The sequence below is a fragment of the Parasteatoda tepidariorum genome, chromosome 3, assembly GCF_982258835.1.
Source record: "Parasteatoda tepidariorum strain Cologne lab strain chromosome 3, Ptep-v5.0, whole genome shotgun sequence".
NCBI classification, from domain to species: Eukaryota; Metazoa; Arthropoda; class Arachnida; order Araneae; family Theridiidae; genus Parasteatoda; species Parasteatoda tepidariorum.
In genome coordinates this window covers 105777486-105800188 of record NC_141757.1, presented here as the reverse complement: position 1 = coordinate 105800188, position 22703 = coordinate 105777486, and the positions used below count along the sequence as shown (strand labels likewise).

At 29.7% G+C, this 22703-nt stretch overlaps 1 protein-coding gene across 1 annotated transcript in view; it reads left to right on the top strand.

Moving 5' to 3' along the window:
• Positions 1 to 21634, top strand: part of LOC107441638 (uncharacterized) — a 30190-nt gene extending 8556 nt beyond the window's left edge. The window contains exons 2-6 of the mRNA XM_016054978.4: positions 3909 to 4000; positions 4997 to 5173; positions 6826 to 9632; positions 18391 to 18806; positions 21241 to 21634. Coding sequence (XP_015910464.1) covers positions 4997 to 5173; positions 6826 to 9632; positions 18391 to 18806; positions 21241 to 21584 — 3744 coding nt within the window. The 5' untranslated portion in view covers positions 3909 to 4000 and the 3' untranslated portion in view covers positions 21585 to 21634. The remainder of the gene's footprint in view (positions 1 to 3908; positions 4001 to 4996; positions 5174 to 6825; positions 9633 to 18390; positions 18807 to 21240) is intronic.
• Positions 21635 to 22703: the final 1069 nt, after the last annotated feature.

Here is a 22703-nt window from a genome sequence, read left to right as displayed (position 1 = left end):
ACTGGATTTGGGCAGGGCTAAAGAGAATAGAAGTTCACTCCGCTCTTGGACCTGAAGCTACGATTTCCCTCCTCATGACGTCACTGTGTCCACAGATCTCGGAGATCACAAGCAAAGATATTATGATAACTTTGCATCTTTCTCTTTGTAAAAATAAGTTAGACTTTTTCTCGTTATTAGCATTCAAACTTTACGTAATTAACACATTATTTCAGTTTATAAGTATAGTTCAAAAAAACTTTCTTGGCCATTATACTAAAAAAAATACCATTTTAAACTTATAAAAATGTTTTACTAGTTGGCGAAAATGACACTATAAATACTTTATTTTAAAAAGTTCAGTTTTAACTTTAATTATTGAAAAAAATGAAAGCATATATCGACGCTTTTTTTATCTACATATTCTTTTATAACAATAAGTTGAGTTAAATTTAGAATTCCTGATTTTAAAATATGCCGTTAATAGCAATTTGCTCATACTTAATCATTAGGAAACATCAACCTTAAACGCTAATTACTGAAACAAAATAATAATTTAGGTTCATAATGACATTAGAAATTTTACAATTGTTTATAGGTATTTAAATTTACGATGATATAATTTATAGATATTTAAATTTAAGAGAATATAATTTTTTAAAAAAAATCATAAATATTTAGAATAACTACATTAAAAAATATGTTATGAAATTAGGAGAATTCCAACTATATACTATATATTTTATTTATACTTTTTATTTACATTTTAATTTTCTTTGACTTTATCCATTTTTTAATTTTTTTCACCTGCCTTTCTTTTTGAAGTAACGAGGCGGTTTCTATTTAGATAATGAATTTTTATAAAAGTTCCTAACGACAGAATAAACGTATTGCTGTTTTATATTAACTGTGTTATTTCGATCCATTCTTACATTATCCATTCTTTACATAGTTGTTCATTTACTTTAGGGAGCATGCGGAAAATTATATTTTTTCCTTTTGTTTTTCTATTAAAATTTTTTCAAGTTGCAATCGCGCAAACTGGCATTTCGATAATAGTTTAAAATTCTTGTAAATTCACTGCGAAAACTGAGGAAAGTCATTATAGAAAATAACAAATGGCTTAGAATATCTCGCAAAAAGAAATGCTCCAATATTAGTTAGAGCTAGTAAGGCCGAACGCTCCGTTCTTGAAGTAAAAGTGCGAGCTTTGCGCCAAAGTGACGTCATTTGAGAAAATCGTAGGATTGGGCGCGGCGAGAGCTACTTCAAAGGAGTGAACCAGCCCTTCTATTCTCTTTAGCCCTGGGATTTGGGCAATATAGGTATATGCTGAATTTCTGTCTTTCAAGTGGTAACATGTCTAATATCAACTCTGTAATTACTTTTCAGAGGGCAGCAGATAGACCAATCTTTTTTTCCCTCAAGTTAGTTAATAATAATTCTCGAACCAAAAATGGAATTATATTCTTTTTATTATATCGAACTCCTAGCACATTTTAAAAACCAACACTCAATGTTTAACTCTGTAGTCTCATTCTAGCGATTTTTAGAGAGGTCAATGTAGCATTCTTTCCAACAAGTTTAACAGTTAATAATTCTCTGAGTAATTGGTGAATGCTTATTTTCTTATTCCATGTTAATCTCTGAACACTTTTTTATATACCTTAGTAATTTAAGGTCTTATAATGCTTGTGCAGTAAAACAAAATGCAACTTGAAAAGCTGAGCACCCAACGGCGTCGGTGTCAGCCACCCTTTCAATTTTTTAATATTAAAACTAAAGAGTTTCAGTTAAATTTAATTGTATTATTATATGCATTTTGATTCCTTTGCACAGTGAAAAGATTTTTTTTTATGAAAATGTAAAATTGATAGCTTAATTGAGATTTTTTTTCAGTAAGGTTGAAAATAATTTGTAACGGTTATTTTTTTTCTAGCGAGCATTTAAAAAAATACAAATGACATATTTAAAACGCTAAATCTGCTATTTTAATTGTCCTTATAAAAAGTTACTCCATCAGTTTTTATTTATTCTTTACAAAAAATTAATCTTTCAATGAAATGTTTTTAACGTATTTTGACAGCCAATATTTTGAAACTTTGATGAAAAATAAAAGTTGAAAAAAAATGTCTAAGTAAAAAACGCTCCTCTAAGCACGTTCTTAAATTGATGAAAAAAAATAATAATTTTATTTCAAAGGAAAATGTTTTTAATGCAACGTTAACCTTTCAGTTTTTTAGGTAATTTGAAAGATTTATTTCGTTTAGTTAACAAGCTTATAAATAGATTAGATAGTTTTTTTCTAAACTATTATCTCGAGCAAATGCACTATTCATATCGATGGTTGCGTGAATTTTCTAGATATGCAATTACGAAAGCAAATTTTTTAAGATTATTTTGGTGATTTTTTACTGCGATTTTTTAAGATTACTTTGTTTAACTTAAAGTTGATATTTGCAATTTATTTAAATATTTTTTCTCGATATTAAAAAAAAGTAAGAGCCACTGCCGCTGTTGTTTTTGGGCTTTTAATTTTACATTACATCCTGTCTTGCAGCGCTAAAACTATGTAACTTGAAATTGCGAAGGTATGCAGAAAAATGTTCAGTAAATAAAATGGAATTGGAAATTAAATACTCGAGAATACTGTTAAACTAGTAAGAAAAAACACCATACGAACCGCTTTACTGGCCGCAGGAATGCAACTACAAAGTTGACAAGGCAAAAGGCCATGCTTGTTGATTTCAACTCAACACAAGCTTTTTTAATTGTTCCGCAGTTATAACCATTTCACTTTATTTTATATTTTATATATTTTTTTTTTGAGAATTCTTCTCACTTTACGCCTCAGTTTGTATTTCTGCATAAAAACTGTAGACTTCTTTTATTATTCGTTTTTAACCATTTTTCTTCTTATCATTTATCTATGAAACTTGACTTAATGTCAAAAGTATCAATGAAGCATTAATAAGTGAAATTGAAGAAAATTAAGAGTGAGATATTAGATGTTGTCAGATATAAATCTAAATATAATCGTCATCATCTAAGCTTAAGTATTTTTTTTCTAGCACAACTGATTTTTTTTTTAAAATCCAGGTAAACGTTCATTTTGTTACGATTAACATATAATGTTCTTGCATAATGCTACAATAATTAAATATTACGTATGCAAATTAATCTTTTTCTGGATGAAAAATTTCGACTTTTAAGAAAAAGAAATTATGTGCGGTCATTGAGTTTTGTGAGAGAAGACTTCTTGTTTAGTAAATAAAGCGAAAAAAAGCAAAGGAAAACATAATCGCAACAATTATGTACAATCACCAAAGATTTACTGAATAAAATTTAGGAATATAATAAATAAATTTTTCAACATTTTAATTTGAACAACTGGCATTTTCAATACTACAGCGCAGAAAGTAATATGGAAGTAAACATTATAATTTAATATTAGAAAAAGCACGGTAGAGATTAGTTTCATAATTATTTCAATGCAGAATTAATTACATTCAGTGCAATTGTTACCTGAAGAGTGCTGCAAACATATGGACTTTAATCCTTTAAAACCTGAATTTTCTTATATGCCGTGATGCAAAAAAGGCACTATTAAAAGAGTGATTATTTTTCTAGGTAAATATGAATATCTAATTTTAATCTTAAAAACGTAGAAATATTCACTTTTCTTCGAACAGTATTATAACTTTTCATAGATACATTGCTGAAATAATTCATACACTTTGAAAGAATTCTTTATATTCATGTATCTAAATTTTATTAAATTATTATAATTGATACTTAAAAAAAACAACAACATACAAATTGTGTCTTTTGGATTATTGAAAAACCTTTATGAACCATCAATCTAAGTAAAGAGAATTTTTGATGATGCAGTTTTTATTGATTATTAGAGTTTCGAAATTGTTTTTCAGAAGTTATGTTGCTGTTTCTAAATTCCAAAAGAGAATGTTTAGAGTAGAAGCATGCAATCATTGGGTGGACACATTTTACTCTTTCTCAAAAGGTAACATTTTCTAAATTATTTTTCATTCTCTCAATTTTCAAAGAAAAAAATATTTTTGCCCACTGAACAAACAGAAAAGATATATCACCCTAAATAACTTTTGATCTAAAAATCAGATTTTAACTTTCTTATTAACAATATTCTTATTACAATATTCTTATAATCAATATTCTTATTATTCTTATTATCAATAGTCTTATTATCAATCTTTTTAGTATTCTTATTATCAATCTTCTTATTATTCTTATTATATACTTTTAATGTGGTAGTTAGTGCTACCTATGAATTTGTTTTTTGACACAAGCACGTACTTTCTCAGTATAAATATACTTTTTCAGGAGATTGGGACTTGGACTTAAAAACAAAAGAGAGCAGGTATATCTGCAACCTGACAAAATAAGACAGCAATTGAGAATAGGATAGCAAATAGCAGAGTAAAAGAGTGATATTGAGTCCTCTTCTTTATAAGCTACATTTATTTTGAGCACTCTTTGCTTGATAACATGTATTTAGTCTAAAAATGCTTAACAACTATTTATAAAATTTTACTCTCGAAAACCAACTTCTAACTTTCAAAATTATGAAAAAAAAATGCTAATAATTACGTTTTACTTTTTAATTTGATAACGAACAAAAAAATTGAGTTGTACAAAATACTAATTTTGCTTAACTAAATCACTTTTGTAAAGTTGTATACAAAAATTCTAGAATGTGAAGCAGTCAAAAAGTTACCAAGGAGCGAAAATTAAAAAAAAAGAAAAAAAAAAAATTCATGAAAAGAAAAAGTAATTTTATTTTGATTCATTTATTTCAGACGATAATACTCTTACTATGCCATTGGTTTAAATTCAACTTCTACCAACTCAAAAATAAGAGAAAATATTCTTATTTTGATTCATTTATTTCGAATCATAACAATCTTTCTATGCCTTTGACATAATTTAAACTTCTACGAACTCAAAAAAAAAAATTCTAATTTTGATTCATTCATTTCAGATGATAACACTCCTGTCCACCTTTACAATGATAATTTTAAGTTTAACCGGAGGACAATGTAACGAGGCCTGCAGCTTCAACCGCCTTTGCACATGCCGAAGTAGCCACCATGAAGTGATCTGCCGGGGCGTACCTTTTTCAAAATTCCCCTCATTGCCAACAGAAGCAATATATCAGGTAGGGAGGGGGATGTTTTCACGTTTAGAAAAAGAATTTTTATTGCGGCCCAAAACATTCTTTATGCTTACGTGGAAAGACATTTTATTTTCTCTTCGTGCGGGCACGTTCTTCTGTGAAATAAAATATGGCTTAGACAACAAACTGTACTTCTACCATAGGGAACTATGGGGATTGAAGTATCGCAAGCAATTTAAATAACCCATTCGTGTTCCCATATAAAATTACTGATGGAACGAGTTCATGGGAAAAGCTCTTATTACCCAATTATCAGGCATAAAATTCTGAATATGAATGGGAAGTTTGTAGTAATATGCTTTAAGCAAGCTTTATTTGAAATCAACCATCTAAATCTTGTGCATATGTATCAACAATATATGTCCTACAGAATAGCATTAAGTATATCGTTATATTGTGCATAAATATCAACACTAAAAATCGAACAGAATTACAATACAAACAACATTAAATTATCAATGTGTATATCATGCTTTTCGTTTTTTCGCTTTCAAAATAGTTAAACCAATGCAAATTGTTACAACGGATTGCACAGATTTTTAACACTTTAATTTATGTTTTGATGGAAAACCGATGAATAGACTTCGATAATCGCAGAATCGGTGATAACAGAGGTGTCAAAGCCAGAAGCAGAACTACATCAATTGTCTGGTTGACTTCATTTAATCAGCTGCTATAATATTAGGGTCGCTAATGGCAACCGATTGTTTACACTATTTTAGTTCGAAAAAAAAAACGTTCAATTGGCTGCTGCTTGTAACTGATTGATCATTGATGAATTTTCAGCATGTGTGAAGTGACGCCAGCATAGACATCTCTATAGATAATGAAATTCATAAATACATGCTGCCAATACTTTATATTCTTTAAAACAACGCACACATGACTTAAGTACTTTACAAAGTACTTTATTCCATTATCATTTCATTTGTACGAATTCGTATTGGCGAATACGTCAAATTTGTTGACGTGTTTGTAAGGGTGAACGACAATGTATGCTTTTCAGGTTTAGAGTAATATACTCTTTTTTAATTTATATATTAACAGTTTTATAAAATTAAACGGTTTTGAAATTGATACTGTCCATCTCTTGTTTCATGCTTAGTGACATGCTATTTCAATATTCTTAAAGAATATTATGAATACACAATGTACAATTATCGATAGTTTTGCTTGATGATACGCTATTCTAATCTATCTTAAAGAAACTTTTAAAAATGTACTGCAGGGCTATAAGTCTTTTCGCTTATTGAGTTGTAGTTCCAACATTTGATTAAAAAAAATTTCTTCATAAAAAACTGAATTATATGGCTTTTGATATTCTTTCTTCACTGTTTAGTGACATGCAATTCCAATTTGATAATTCTAATTATGAAATGCGTTCTATCCCTCATGTTTATTTATTAACATAATAAAACATAAATATATACATAAAATTGCAGAAATGCCAAAAGTTTTGAGAAAAATACATTTGTTATTCTTGTTTTGCTGCTTTTTAACATGCGTTTTCAATACATCTTTTGAAACTATCTAAAAATTCGATTTTTTTTAATGAAAATTACAGTATTGTTAAATATTACATTAGTGCATTAATCCAAATTTTATATCTATACATAATTTTCATTATTTTATAGGTAAAAATAATGCGTTCAGGATTAGAGATATTAAACAACAATATATTTGAAGGTTCAAGTGTTGCTTCCCTACATTTGATGCAAAACAACATAATTTGCATCTCACCTTGGGCATTTAGTGGACTTGAAGATATCCTTACTACATTGGATCTAAGTCAAAACAAGATCAGCCAATTTCCGCTCAATGCTCTTAGTCCACTAAACAATCTACAGTGGCTCAACCTGCACGGGAATCAAATCGATGATATTCAGAATTTTAAATGGTCACAACTGAATTGTCGTTCTAGTTTAAATAGTTTATTTTTAGGAGCAAACTCGATAACTAGCATACCGGAAGGTGCGTTCGTAAAGTTGATTAATCTCAACTTGTTAGATCTGGATGGTAACTTGATTCATGATGTGGAAAGCAATTCAATGCCATTCTTTTTGAAATCTTTGTCAATATCCAATAATATTTTGAAAAAAGTGCCTCTTCATGCGATATACTCTTTAAAGCATTTGAAATTCTTGTATTTGGCTGGAAACCTCATTCAAAAGCTACCTTGTCCTTTTTATTTGCACGTTTCTCGTTTGGAAAAATTGGAACTTAGCAACAATATGATGACACATTTCCCCGAATGCGTCTTCAATGGTTCTTTCACAATTAAAGAATTGCATTTGGACTTTAATTTCATACGAATACTTTCAGGTCGGAGTTTTAAAGGAACCAAGCTTGAACGCCTGGTTTTAGCGAACAATCGCATTACAAACATTCATGCAGATGCGTTTGTTGGTATTGAGAAGACGCTGACAATTTTAGATTTAAGTTTTAATCTTTTAGAAATGTTCCCGACTGCTGTCAATGATTTGAAATCGCTGATGTATTTATCGCTTAAAAGTAACCTTCTGAAGCAACTTGATAAAGGTGATCTGCATGGTTGTAGAAGCAAGTTAGAAACACTAGACTTGTCAGGAAACATATTTCAGCATGTTCCAAAGAAAGCTCTGAAGTCATTGACGAAATTGGTGCGCTTAAGCCTCCAAGATAACAAAATACAAAAAATACATAGAGATGATTTTGAAGGTTGGGGACAAACATTAACTACACTAAGCTTGGCCAATAATAAAATGACATATTTATCTGGAGGATCATTCTCTCATCTATCTAAACTAAAAGAACTAAAACTTTCTTTCAATAACTTAATGCACGTTGACCAACAAGTGTTTATACCTCTAAGAAAAACTCTTGAAGTTCTAGATCTTACTTCGGCTTTTACTGAATACAATTATCCCCTTGAAAATTTTATAAGAGATTTAGATAATTTGGAATGGCTTCAGGTGGACCATAATAACATATCTAAACTCTCAGCATTCTGTACTGATCGATTGCAAAAATTTCGCCACTTGGATATCAGCAACAACGATTTAAAAGATATTTCAGTTGACGTTTTTAAAATGGCCACTCATGCGTATTTAAGTGCCGTCCATGTTAGTCATAATGAATTGGAAGTAATAAGAAGTGGTACTTTCGATGCTCTTCCTCACTTATCTACTGCTGTTTTGTATTCGAATAAGATTTCTTTAATTGAAGGCAACTCCTTTTCAAATTGTCCGTATCTACACACTGTGGTGTTATCTGACAACGAAATATCCGCAATACATACGTCTGCTTTTAATAATCTCACCAAATTATCTAACGTTTACCTTCAAAATAATAAGTTGGAATGTTTTTCATTCGATATATTTTCTGGTGATACCTCTCCCCTCTATCTAAATTTATCGAACAATTTGCTGAGAGAGTTAAATTGCGCAAACGATTCTTTGCTATCTCTGATGAAAACAAGAACATTAGACCTCACGAACAATATGTTAACTGTGATACCAGACTCTTTGTTTTTTAACCTTGAAAAATATTTGATGTACTTGTTTATCTCTAAAAACAATATTTCAAATCTTCCTTCAGTCCCGTTGCCAAATTTGCAAATTTTACAATTATCTTGCAATGCTTTTGAACATTTAAATGCTACACACATTAATTGTTGCCGACATGTACAGATATTAACTTTGGACCACAACAATCTATTTTATGTTGAAAGAGACTCCTTCAAAAATATGAAAAACTTGCGAATTTTAGATCTGAGTTTCAATAATCTTGATTTTTTACCCGATGGAACGTTTAGTGATACCGGACTTGAACACTTAAACGTATCTCATAACAGGTTAATAGAACTACCAATTATATCATTGACAGACATAAGGACTACTTTAAAACATTTAGACCTGTCATTAAATTTGTTCAAGAATATCTCTGCAGATAGTTTTTTAAATTTAAACCACCTTCAGGCCTTGAATTTGTCTTCCAATTTCATATCCTTCCTTCACGAACAGAGCTTGAATGGTCTGAACAGCTTGATTGAATTAGATCTGTCCCATAATCCTTTACGAAAATTAAGTGAGACATCTCTTAGCTCATTAAATTCTCTGAGATCCCTCTACTTACAAAATACCAGCTTGATATCGTTATCTGTGCTGCCATTTCCAAATCTTCACTATCTGAATCTGAGGGATAATTATCTTTACAACATATCTCAGGATATTTTTGAAAAGTGTAGAAATGTGCGATTTTTGGATATATCTAGGAACTTGCTGCAAAACGTGCCTATGCATTTGTGGAGAAACCTACGCAAGCTTGTTGGATTAGACATATCTGGTAATCCTATTGAAGTGTTGGGTATTAACAGTTTTTCTGAGTTAGACAAACTTAATCATTTGGATATTAGTGGCCTTTCTCTAAAAATACTGGATTCACGGACATTTTTTGAGTTAAAGTAAGTACAAGCTTATTTTATTTTACCTTTCAAATAACATCGATGCTTTTATTTTTATTTTTAGTTGTATATTTATGAGGGGAGCTCAATTGATTGGAATCGTTGTACCCCTGATGATAAAATAAAAAATGTTTCTAAATTAACGTTAGTATAGCTATGAATTTTTTTCTAGCTACTTTCTAGCTACTAGTATCATTTAAAAATTTTGAATGGAATTCTTATAAAAAAATATTTATATTGTATTGTTAAGGTAATTGAGAACAACACTTGAAAACCATCACAATTTTGTTAATATATATATATTTTTTTTGGAAAAGGTTAACTTTAAATTACCCTGTTCAGCAAATTGAATTTCTCTGTCCACTAGAGGAAACATTTTTGATTCTGTTTAAATAAAAGGTGCTTGATCCACCTAAAACTAATCAGAACTAAAATTGTCTATCACGTACTGTTTCTATAGAGGAAAAGTTGTCAAGCTTCTAATGAATTTTTGGATATCTCACTTCTTAATTCATCTAGAGCCACGTAGATAAGATTTTGGTCTTTAAAAATATTGCTAAGTTAGCAACTGTTTCATTTTTAATGAGAACGTCTTTTCTTTGCCCGTAAGTTGCTATTGTGTGCTGTTAAAATACGTTAAGTCAACAAGTCAAATTGTAGATATTTGGGAAAATGATGCAAGTTAAAAATTAAAAATTACAGAATCAATTTTTTTTAAGATAAAAGGGACATATTTTCCAGTAGAAAATTTTTTGTTGTTGCAAAATGCTGTAAATAATGAATGAAAAATAAACACACAAATTTCATATTTATTGGATGATCAGTTTTAGAGAAAATACTACTTTTGTAGCGAAATTTCTAGCTTTGAGAAGTGAATGAACTAAAAGATATCTAAGGGATGCGTACAAAACTTTGATAAGAAAAGTACTTCACAGCTAGAATTATATAAAAGAATTGCTTTAGAACCGTTACCACCTAAACTTAATTATAAAGTACAAAATTTTTATTGATCGTATAATATAAAATGAATCCCTAAAAAGGACTTCGCAAATTAAGATTTTTTTCTCTTGCTACTGGAGAAAAAAATTGGTTATTATACTATTTAGAACTAATTAAGGAGTTGGGATTGGAAGAGGGGTTGAAGAATCAGAATATTTAAATACAGTTATGCTTGGTTACCATTACAGTTTATTTGTTGTACAACATGATTTTGAAAGGTGACCAAGCTGGTCTACAAAGGCAGCTAGTTATTCGATATTTTTGTTATGCTACGACTTAAGTGAGCTAATTACTAACGCTTCCGATTAACTAATAAGCGAGGTATACTTTATCAAAGACCGATACGTGACTTAATTTTGGAAGTGGTAACTGAATCTAGATCACCTTTACTTGCATGCCATATAACGATACAAAGGCGAAGGAATTTGGCAACAATGTTAAAGAGAAATCGATCAAATCTAATTCATGGCTGTATTAAATAATTTTTGTAACAATATTTGAAAAGATTCTAATGCATTCATTAGGTAAAATGAAAAACTGAAACATAAAATTTTTTTAGAGTTGTTATTACATCATAACATATTCGTAAATAATTACTTTTAAATGCTTATTTACTTGTAAACGGAATTTTAGTAAATTTATAGTCAATTAAAAATTAACTCAAATGTGACTATTAAAAGTCGACTTATACATTAAATTTACATTTAATTTTAACATATAATAAAATTTGAAATTTTAAGCATTTAATAACATTTCTTTTACTGTGCCACGCGTGATTATCTACCATCAAGACAACAATTTCGACGGGTTTAATACCGATTTTGTTAGCGCACATTTTCAGTATGTAGTCCTTTTTTACATATTCGCCGCTGTCAATAGCAATTTCGAATATTTTTACCAAAATTAAAGCAAGAAAAAAAATTAAGAAGGACACATTTATTTAATTCAAAGGAAAATAAAAACGTTATTAAAAGGAGTCCGAATTATATATATATATATATATATATATATATATATATATATATATATATATATATATATATATATATATATATATATATATATATATATATATATATATATATATATATATATATATATATATATATATATATATATATATATATATATATATATATATATATATATATATATATATATATATATATATATATATATATATATATATATATATATATATATATATATATATATATATATATATATATATATATATATATATATATATATATATATATATATATATATATATATATATATATATATATATATATATATGTTTATATATATATGTTTATATATATATATATATGTATAAGTTTTACAGTGAAAAAATTTGTTAAGTTTGAACACTTGCCAAACTTGGAAAAAAAAATTTTTGTACTTTTTGTTAATAGAAAATAGTTATTTGAACCATTCTATAAAAGCCCTCAGAATTTCAGATCGATTTGATTTTTTTTGACGAAGTTATAGAATTTTGAAAAGCGTGTGTACTTTTCTCGATTTTTGAGTATTCCACATATGCAGTCTTTTGGTCTATACATCTTCTACCAAAGGACTTTTACATTTTAATGTTTTTTATATTTTCAAGTAATTAATATTTATTATAAAACAACCAGTTTCTTTCCAGTATTTTGTTCCTGAACCTGGTAAAAACTTGGAAAATCGTGAAAAATAATAAACCTATAGCACTCACAAGCTGCCTCTGAAAACTGTTAGAAAATAATAAATGAAAGACTAGTCCATGTTCTTGAAAGTCAAGAGATTTTATCGAGCAGAAAAGGTGATTTTCGAAAGTGCCGTTCCACAATAGTTTGCTTTTGGAGACTGAAGTTAGAAAGGCATTTTTTTTAAAAAAAGCAACATATGGTTGCTGTATCCTTTAACCTAGAAAAAGCCTATAACCGAGCTTGGCGTCATGGAATTTTGAAAAACCTACTGTCTTATAATATCACTGGAATATAATATCACGGGACAGAACTTTCCAAGTTAGACAAACTGCAATTTTATTAGATGTTTTTGTCCAAGAAGGGGGTTTACCACAGGGTAGCATCTTAAGCGTTACTCTATTTTTAATAAAAACTAACGAGTTTTAAACAATTTTACTGGAAACAGTTAATAGGAATTATTCTTTGATGATTTTAGATCATCTTGCAGAGCCTCTCATATGCAAACTACTGAACGACTACCTCAGCAATCAATCAATAAAGTACTAAAATGGGCAAATTTAAACGGATTTACATTATCTGAAGCAAAAACATCGTGCGTACACTTTTGCAGAAAAAGAGACCTTCATCTGGATTCAGAAATATATTTCAATACCTTCTGTATTCCAGTTGTAACAGAAATAAAATTTCTTGGACTGATCCTAGATTCAAAGTTAATTTTCATATGAAATATTCAAGGCAAAATTGCAGCAATTACTTAAGGTCAAATATTTCTTAGGAGCGGATACTTTTTCCATGCTGAAAATTTAATGTTCTGTAGTTCGCTCTAAAATGGAACACGGCTCAGTAATTTATATGTCTGACAGAAAATTTTTATTACGACATCTTGATTTTATCCACAATGAAGGCCTTAAAATTGTGACAGGTGCTTTTAGAACTTCTCCAATTAAAAGTCTGTATGTTTAATACCAAGAACCGTCTCTTCAAACATGCCGATATAAGTCTGCATTAAGTTACTATTTTCACATCAAAAGCTATCTTAATCGCTCTCTGTATTCTAAGATTTTATCACCTAATTAAAATATACTTTTCAACCATAGACCAAACATTTTTTAGTTTAACATTTTTTTATCATACCTAAGAATTGAAGATTTCAATTTTTTACTATCATCCACACCACTTTCACCTTGGTACACCGTTCCACTTCATATCATCCATATTTTTAAAAGCTAGACAAAAGAAGTAACCCCACCAATAATTTATCAAATAAATTATTTTAATCATCAAATGTTGTATGATTATTTTAAACACCTTTATTCACCGATGGCTGTAAAGCAAATTATAATGTGGCAGCTGCAGATGTTTCCAAAGATGTAACGTATTCAGTGAAACTTAACTCTGCAAGCTCCATTTTCACCTCTGAATGTCATGCTATTTATTTAACACTTGAGTACATCTCCAACCGAAATTATCCAAAATGGATAATCTATACTGATTCCAAAAGTTGTCTCGAAGCTTTGCTAAATTCAAATATTGAACCGTATTCTCTAATAATTCGTATGCTAAAATTGATGTTGTCGTTGGCCAGTAGATCACTGGGGTGCGATTGCTCTTGTTTTCCAGTGGCTCCATCTATGGCCGAGAATTCTGCCACACCCGTTTATAGGGCAGACCCATTCATACATCCATTCATTCATCCACAGATCATAATTTTAACCTAAACCAGAGAAAGATCAATCTCCAATCCAATAGCCTTAGAAGTATATTCTGTCCTGAGAACATCGGGGACTTAGTGACCAGAGAGATTTAACGTGCACCAGTCACCATTTACTACATGGGGAGTCTTCGGCCGGCTGGATTCGAACTCCCGTTCTCACGAACGTGAATCCAGCGTCCTACCTAATAGACTATCCCGGCCCTAGTAATTTATCCTTAATGCTAAAGGTTTTAACATACTGTTTGCTTGGGTCCCAGGGCATGCTGGAATCCCCAGAAAGGAATTACTTGATTTTGGAGCAAAAACCACGCACAATCTTTCCAATAAACCCGTTTTCCGAAATGATGTTAAAACACTAGTTGTAGATACTTTAAATACTCACTGGAAGACAGAATGGAACACAAAAACCAATAATAAATTGCATGAAATAAAACAATTTATAAGTCATTTTAAGACCCTAAAGAGTACAAGAAAAAGGATATATATATATATATATATATATATATATATATATATATATATATATATATATATATATATATATATATATATATATATATATATATATATATATATATATATATATGTTATATACATATTTAAATTATTTATTCTGTAATATTACCAGTGGATAAATGAATTTCATAATTATTTGCAAATATTTTTTGATTCGCCTAAGAAGGTATCGAGATATTGGGAAATGCGCATTAAAATTAATATTAATGAGTTCAAAATTTAGATCGCTCTTTTACAGGGTGTGAATAATAGAGAGTGAACCGAGGGGTCTCGTCCCAGAGACAGACCCCCTACTAGATGGCTCAACGACATCGAAAATGACCTAAAAACCCTAAAGATTAGAAATTGGAAGGGAGTTGCGATGGACAAGAGGCGCTGGCATTTGTCAGCTGTTGAGGCAGCCAAGGCCTGCAAGGGGCTATTGCGCTGACAAAGAAGAAGAACTTACTTGTGAAACAAAAAGCTTCATTTCTATTAAAAATTAAATAAGAAAAGGAGACATAATTCATAATAATTGCACATTTTCAAAGCTAACCAACATGCGAACGATTAAAGCAAAACTCAGTTAAGCAGAGAAACGCAAAGAAAAAAAAAGGGGGGGGGATTCTAAAAGTTAAAAGAAATAAGAAAAGCCATGGTAGTCGAGGTGAGTGATCGTAGCCTAAAAAGGCATATCAGGAAAGGATTTATTTCTAGGCGAAAGGGAGGTTCGGTGAGGGTCTTATATCATTAACAAAAGATTCAGTAATTATATGAATAAAACAAGATTAGAAAGCATAAAATGAGCTGATGTGACAGAATTGGAAAGACATTTGACTTTACCTAAATTAAATTATACTAATATCCTGTTTAATTTAGATTTAAAGTTTTTTTCAGCTTAGAAGAATACCAAAACATAATTAAATTTAAGGTCCAGAAAAAGCCTATTAGTGTAGATATTTGTCGTTGATTTATCACATTCTTTGTATATTCTACTTTGATGGCTTTATTGGGCCCAACAAACGCGCTTTAAAATTTAGATTAAGGGAACGTTTGAATTATGTCCCTCATCAAGCATTCAAAAAATCATCCCTAAGAAAACAAGAATGTTCAAAACTACCAGAATTGGGTGAAATTTTTCTTGTTTCTGACTCTATGGGAACATAAAAAAGCATGGTAATTTTTTCCGAAATGCTTTAGTAACGACTTTTGGTAACACTAACAAAACGTACGGTTTAATAACTATACTGTTTGATAGTAAATGTTCTAAAAGTTGGGTATTTTATAATTATACCTTAGAGTATGACATAAAAACCATTTATTTGGCTAAATTTACTTTTCAGTTTTGCATTTTTACTAAGTGTATGGTAATAAGAGCTACAATTTTGAACACCAGAATTTCTGGTGAACCAATACTGCACGAAAGGAAAAATTACCAAATGAATGGTTTAATCATCGTATATTTTTATTTTATTACCATAAATGTTAATCTTATACAAATACGATAAATTAATCAGAATTCGTAACAATGTCAGAATTTTGGGCGTAAGTTATATTTCAAAAAAGCCCAAGTTCTTCCTACTCTTATCAAACTATCTCATCTTAGTGTTTCGAAATATGATTTCCTTTACGTGAAAATCGGTTTCTTTGTTAAAGACAGCAGTTTTTTATTTATCCTCTAATCCACATAATTTGTCTTCCTCGGCCACAGTCACTCCCATAAGCAATCGTTGTCTTTTTTTTCCACCTTTTCAAATTTGGTTGTTTTCATTTTTCACGCGTTGGTTAGTTTTGATAATAGGCGACTGTCTTCAGTGCTCGGAACATATCGACTTCTCCACTTTATTTTTTGAACTTTGACACGTAAATCATTTTGCATGTTTCAAAATACGGTCTCATACTTTTTACACTTTTTTAAAAATCTAATAATATGTTATGTTAAACATTGCTATCTTCGTATTTTTTTCGCCTCGATACTTTTGCTTGAGCCTTGGTGGCTCAGGGGATAGAGCACAAGTCTCCCAATGAGCTGAACCGTGTTCGAATCCCCGAGATAGCTGTTCAATACGAATTCTGCACAGTGCTTGCGTAAAGTATCCTCAGTGGTCATTGGTTTCAATCCCCTTGCCTTCAGGCTAACCGTGGGAGTTTTTGGTAGTTTTCCTTTCCATGTAATGCGGGTTAGTTTCATCAAAAAGTCTTCCACGGAGGCAAATTGTTTTCCAATACTTGATCCAGAAGTTTGCTTGTCTTCAGGATTGGGTTCAAAATTACAAAGCAACGAAGTTAAGCATTGGCAACCGTAAACTCATAATTGAGTCGACTGTTCAACGATGATTATAAAATAATGTAAAAAATTAAAATAATTTTGTTTGAGTTAACTTGCGATTGATTGTTGCCATAAGAAGTATACAGCACATTTGAATAGTAGTCCACGCATTTCTATTATTTGCTGTATAATTAAAAAGCTATATATTTAGGTTAATTTTGAAAAACCTAAATAATTTTTGCCCTTATATTACTAAAAAAATATTTGTTACGTATTGCTTTGTTAAAAAAAGTCAGTTAAATTTAATTTCGCTTCACTTAAATTTAATTTTGTCTGAAATGACTTTAAAACCAAAACAGGTTTTTATTACTATTATTATTACAGGTTTTTATTACTATTATTATTACAGGTTTTTATTACTATTATTATTACAGGCTTTTATTACTATTATTATTACAGGTTTTTATTGCTATTATTATTACAGGTTTTTATTACTATTATTATTACAGGTTTTTATTACTGTTATTTTATTACTTTGTTTTTATGACTATTGTAATTTTTCTAGCATTCTTCCTCACCATTATTTTCCATTTTTCGTTAGTAACTTTACGTTTTATATTTGAAATCACTTTTGTTTCTTTTCATTCATGTCGAGCAAGTCTTCAGGTTGGAAGCCTATATTTGAGCTTTTGAAACATGTCGAATTTTACTTCCATCTGGATATTCTTAAAGCCAATGAAGTTTGTAAACCAAGTAATATCTTACCGCTTCTATTTTTAGGGTTATTCATTTAGTTTGCAAATTATTATTTTTTAAATTTTAAATTGATTATGTTGTTTCAAAAGTAATGTGAACACTGATTTCGATTCACTGAGAAAAATGAATGATTTGGATTTTTAACGAGTTAAAAAAAAAATAATAATGTTTACTTTCAATGCAGACAATTGTTTTTCGAAACTAATTTAGATGTTCCTTTAGAATTATAGATTCAAAATTTTTTTTTTCTGTAATGCTTAAATTAAAAGCAGCCAAACGCAAGTTTCAAAACTAATTTTGGCGCAGATTTCGAGTAATCGGTGTAAAAGAGTATTTACTTTCAAAATGTATTACATACCTGCCAACTTTTAATCCTTTCGACGATGATTTTTCCCAGTGGTAGTAAAATGGAATTTAATTTACAATTTTAGGAAGAAACATACGCTGCATTTTAAGGAAGCTTATACGGAGTACCATAACGGTATTACATATTAATATATATGCTTATTTTTTTAAAAAATAGTGGTGGTCAACAAATTAAGTTTATAAATACAAGAAATATATAGAAAACATACATTTTGCTACCACTTTGAAAGCAGAAATAAAATTTTAAGCAAATGCGTAAAAGTTAGCAGGTATGGACTATTACTACCCCTCAAAACTTATCCGGCATTTTGAATTAGAATAAAAAATACAAATATTTCAATGATAATTTTTAAATTTAAATAATATGATTATGATTTGAAAGTAATTTTGTCTTCGGTTTCAGGTTGCAAGTAAAAAAAAAAATTGTTTAGAAGCACCTAGAAATTTCATTTAACTCGTCTTTTGCAGATTCCTAACCTCAATCAAAACAGATTCCTATGCTTCCGTTCGTTCCTTCCGCCTCCAAGAACTCCTTTCCCAAGCATCGGCACTCAAGAAAGTGGTCATCAACATAGAAGAGTCGATCTTGTCTCATCAAGTACAGAGGGCATTTGGTACCAAGATACGAGAACTCGTCATCAATGGGCAGAACTTGAAAAAGATACTACCCGACGCATTTGCCGGTTTATTGACTCACGAGCTGACCATTCGAATCAGTGGAACGATGGTCAATCAGTTTCCGGATGGTCTGCTGAGATACCTGCCGGATGTCCGGTACCTGACACTAGACTTGAGAAATAATCAACTAGCATCAATGGGTCCCAAAGTCCTTGCAGCTATGACTAGAGATGGACCGGATGCTTATCAGACTCAACATATAACTGGTAATAATAATTATTTATTAAGACAAAATTAATTTAAAATGTCAGTAAATAATAATTAAATACATGCTTTTTGCCAAGTAATTTTACATTGAGAAAAAAAGGTATAGTCAAAAACTACCAAAATAGGGTGAAATTTACCATTTTTCTTGCTCTATGGAAACGCCGGAAAGTTTGGTAATTTTTACCGAAGAACTTTGTTAATGATTTTGGTAAAATTAACCATAAAATATGGTTTTATAATTTGTAATAAAATTTGGTAAATCTTTTTGTTATTGTTTTTCGTGAAATTAGAGAGTTGCATTATATTTAAATATTACTTTCTGTTCGCATTTAAAGACACTGTTGAAAGAATGATAGATATTGTGTCTCGCAAACTATTTTCTTCGACGGCAAAACAAGAGTAAAAATTATTTATATCGCATTTGATTTGTTAAGGGCATGTCAGCATAAGACGAGTTACTTTTCGTAGTCAAATCAAATCCAATGCTATTGCAACATCATACAGTTTTTCCTTTCTCCAGAACATGTTTTTTTTTATTTACCGAAGCTTGTCGCCAAGTCTAGAGTTCCAGTTGGACTATACTAAACTATAAACTTTTTTTAAAATAATTCTATGATATATATCATAAAAGATGGATATTTGTATATTTTGATAACGAAATAAAGCAGAACTACATGCAGTCTCGTATGATTACTTGAATCCTATACGGCAATGGTGTTTTTTTAACTTGCAACGGAGTATAAAAAAATTAAAGCTGGAAAGGATATAAAATTCATTAAATTATTAGGAACATCTTTTTGAGGAACATTTTTTGTTCGTCTTCCAGGGATATTTTTTGTACATTAAAAAGGTTATTGATGTGGTTCTTAGTTTTTGAATTATTTTACGCTGAAGTCTTTTTAGATTCGTGCAAATTCAGTTAAGTGAAAACTATTGTCAGGGAAATTAGGAATCTGTTCTCTTCTGTTTGAAAATGAAGCAGACATCACCCTAAGTTTTAAATTTTGAATAAGTATCGGAACAATTAAAAGTTCTCAGCTGGGTAATTTCGATGGATAAATGAAAAATTCTCCTTTTTTTCTCCATTTCTTCTGGTTATGCTGAAATGTAATCAGTTATTCTTTTCATTTTTATTTTGTTTGAAATTGGATTATTTTACTTCGCGGTTTCGATTTTAATACTTATATAAACTTATACAGAGGAGATTAATTGACTTCTTTTTTGGGTTCCTTGGTTTTGTAGTCATTCGAAAAGTGTTTAGCAGCTGACGCAAGACATCAGGCTATCAACCTTTTTAGAGGTCACTGATTGGATCTGCGATTTTGTTGTTTTTTATTAATTTGCAAATTATTTTTTAATTGCAATCTTTATGATTTAAACTTTAAAACATACATGTTCCGCAAGTATTTAAAAATAATATATACCAATTTAAAAGAAATCATAATGTTCCCACACAGATGAAAATTAATAAAATCCATAAACTCTTTGATGCAAAATTTTTATTAAGCGTATTTCTCAGACTTTTTTTTATCATTGTGTATTAATTCAAGTCGAAAAAGGAGAAAAATATTATATTTCCCATTTTTATAATTCATGGTTATGAAAACAGTATGAATCTTTTTTTTGCGTTAAAAGTAAATTTTTCAAACATGGCTGACTTCAAAACTATAATTTGTTTGCACTTGCTTGCAGTTATTTAGATTTAAGAGAAATAATTATTCATTATTGAAAGTTCTTTAATTTATAAAATCAATAATTGATAAATTTTTAAATATGAATGAAAAAAATTTTCAAACTAATTTTTTTGGATTTTATATTTTAGTACAAATACAATTCCTATAATCCAGCAGATTTTTCTAGTTACTATTAGACTATTTTTTAAAATAAAAAACACCAAAATACATTTTTACTTGTAATTAGAATGCCAGAAAAAATACACAAAAATCTGAACAGTGCCCCATCTACATCAAGGGGTTAAAACGGCAATTTTAAATATATTGTTTTTTTCATTATAATTTTTAATTAGTCCGTACAATCGAGTGCTACAGTAACCTTTCAAGCATTAAAAGAAATATATCTCAAACAATTTTGGCACTTTTTCATAATTAGCATATAAGGCATTGGCTGAAAGTGAACAAAACTTGACCTAACCGCCATGAATAACTGTTATGAAGATAGAATAGTTATAAAAATAGCTCATAATTTGATAAAAAGCAATCTATGACGACACATCCTTCGAAAAACAACCTAGTAGCAATTCGATTTTATTTTCTCTTTATTTTCTATTTTGGTTCTATCAAGGTACTTGCTGATTATACTTAAACGGTATATTTCTCAATAATTTTGCTTTTTAATGTAACGAGTTTCGACACATAGAAGTCCAACTGAAGTTAGATATAAATTGTTGTAGCATTCAAACATCTTCTTTTTCAGGTGGTGTACTTCTGGAAGAGAATCCTTGGAATTGCAGCTGTGAGCTTTTGTGGCTAGGTCGATGGATGAGGCGGTGGCTGATAGAGACGTTTCACGTGCACATGCTAAGTGTTGAAGCAGCCTTATACGTGAACACAGTGTCCAAAAAAACCACGTGCACGATTCCTGGTACCAACAGCACCCTCTCCATAGTTGACTTAAGAGTGAAAGACGTTAACTGTGAAGTAGTGTCGAACTCTGCATCGTGTCCATCTTGTATTATGTTCTTAATTTTATTTTGCTACGCTCTCTTAGAATTTGCTCAAGGATCCATGAAACACAAATTCACGGCTGTCAGTATTTGATGCCCTGACTGAAATTAAAATCGAACCAATAAAGAAACCTCAAATTAAAATTGTGTCACTTTTTATGGTAATATGGAACTTTTTTCTCGCTGGAATGTGGAAAGAGATGAAACTCCTATTTCATTAATCTAACTTTTCTGAAGTGACCGATTAAGTTTATATTTACGCATGTCTGTAGCCGCAACTAATGAGAGTTACTATAATTAAAATATTTAAATATTAGTGGAGTTTTGAAAAATGTATAAATATATATATATATATATATATATATATATATATATATATATATATATATATATATATATATATATATATATATATATATATATATATATATATATATATATATATATATATATATATATATATATAATATTCTGAGATCTGTGGTTGGTGGTAGAAGCAGCTACCGCACTGACTGCATTTTAATGCCCCCTTATGAAGTATATCAGTGCTTCCACTTCCACTTCTTTTTTAGTGTTTTCCTTTTTTGATTTTTAGGATTTTATTTCCTGATACAAACTTTTTACCTTTTCCAGTGTTTGGTATACCCAAGGTGATATTTATTATATTATTTCCCGTTACTGCATTTCGGTTGTCTCCTGTTGTGGTAATCCTTTCAGTTCTCGTGTCTGGTAATAGCTTATCTTGTTCCATTTCAAACAAAGAAGAAATATAGATTAACAAAGAAGTATATTTACGTATATTAACAAAGAAGAAATATCTCAACTTTGGTCACATAGTCAAATACTGCATGAGAAAAATAGTAATGAGCAGTGAAACGAAATATCTAAACTATGAAAAAAATCTTTCATTCGAAATATTTCAGGTGTACAAAATTTTGAGGCTAAATTACAGTAAATCATTCGTTCTAGATCAAAGCCTACTGATAAAAAATTTAAAAGAAATTAGGTATCGTAGTGGCTAAATATTGCGTGGAGATAATCTCTTTATTCCAAAACATTGAGGGAATGCCTTACTAGCATTGAAATTTTTTTCTCGTCTACAAAAACTTGAGATTAAATTATCGGATATATAAATCGTGGATTCTATATCAAAGTCTAGTGACATAAAATCTGGTTGTTGTCGTCGTAAGCCACTAAGGGCACTGAGGGTAAG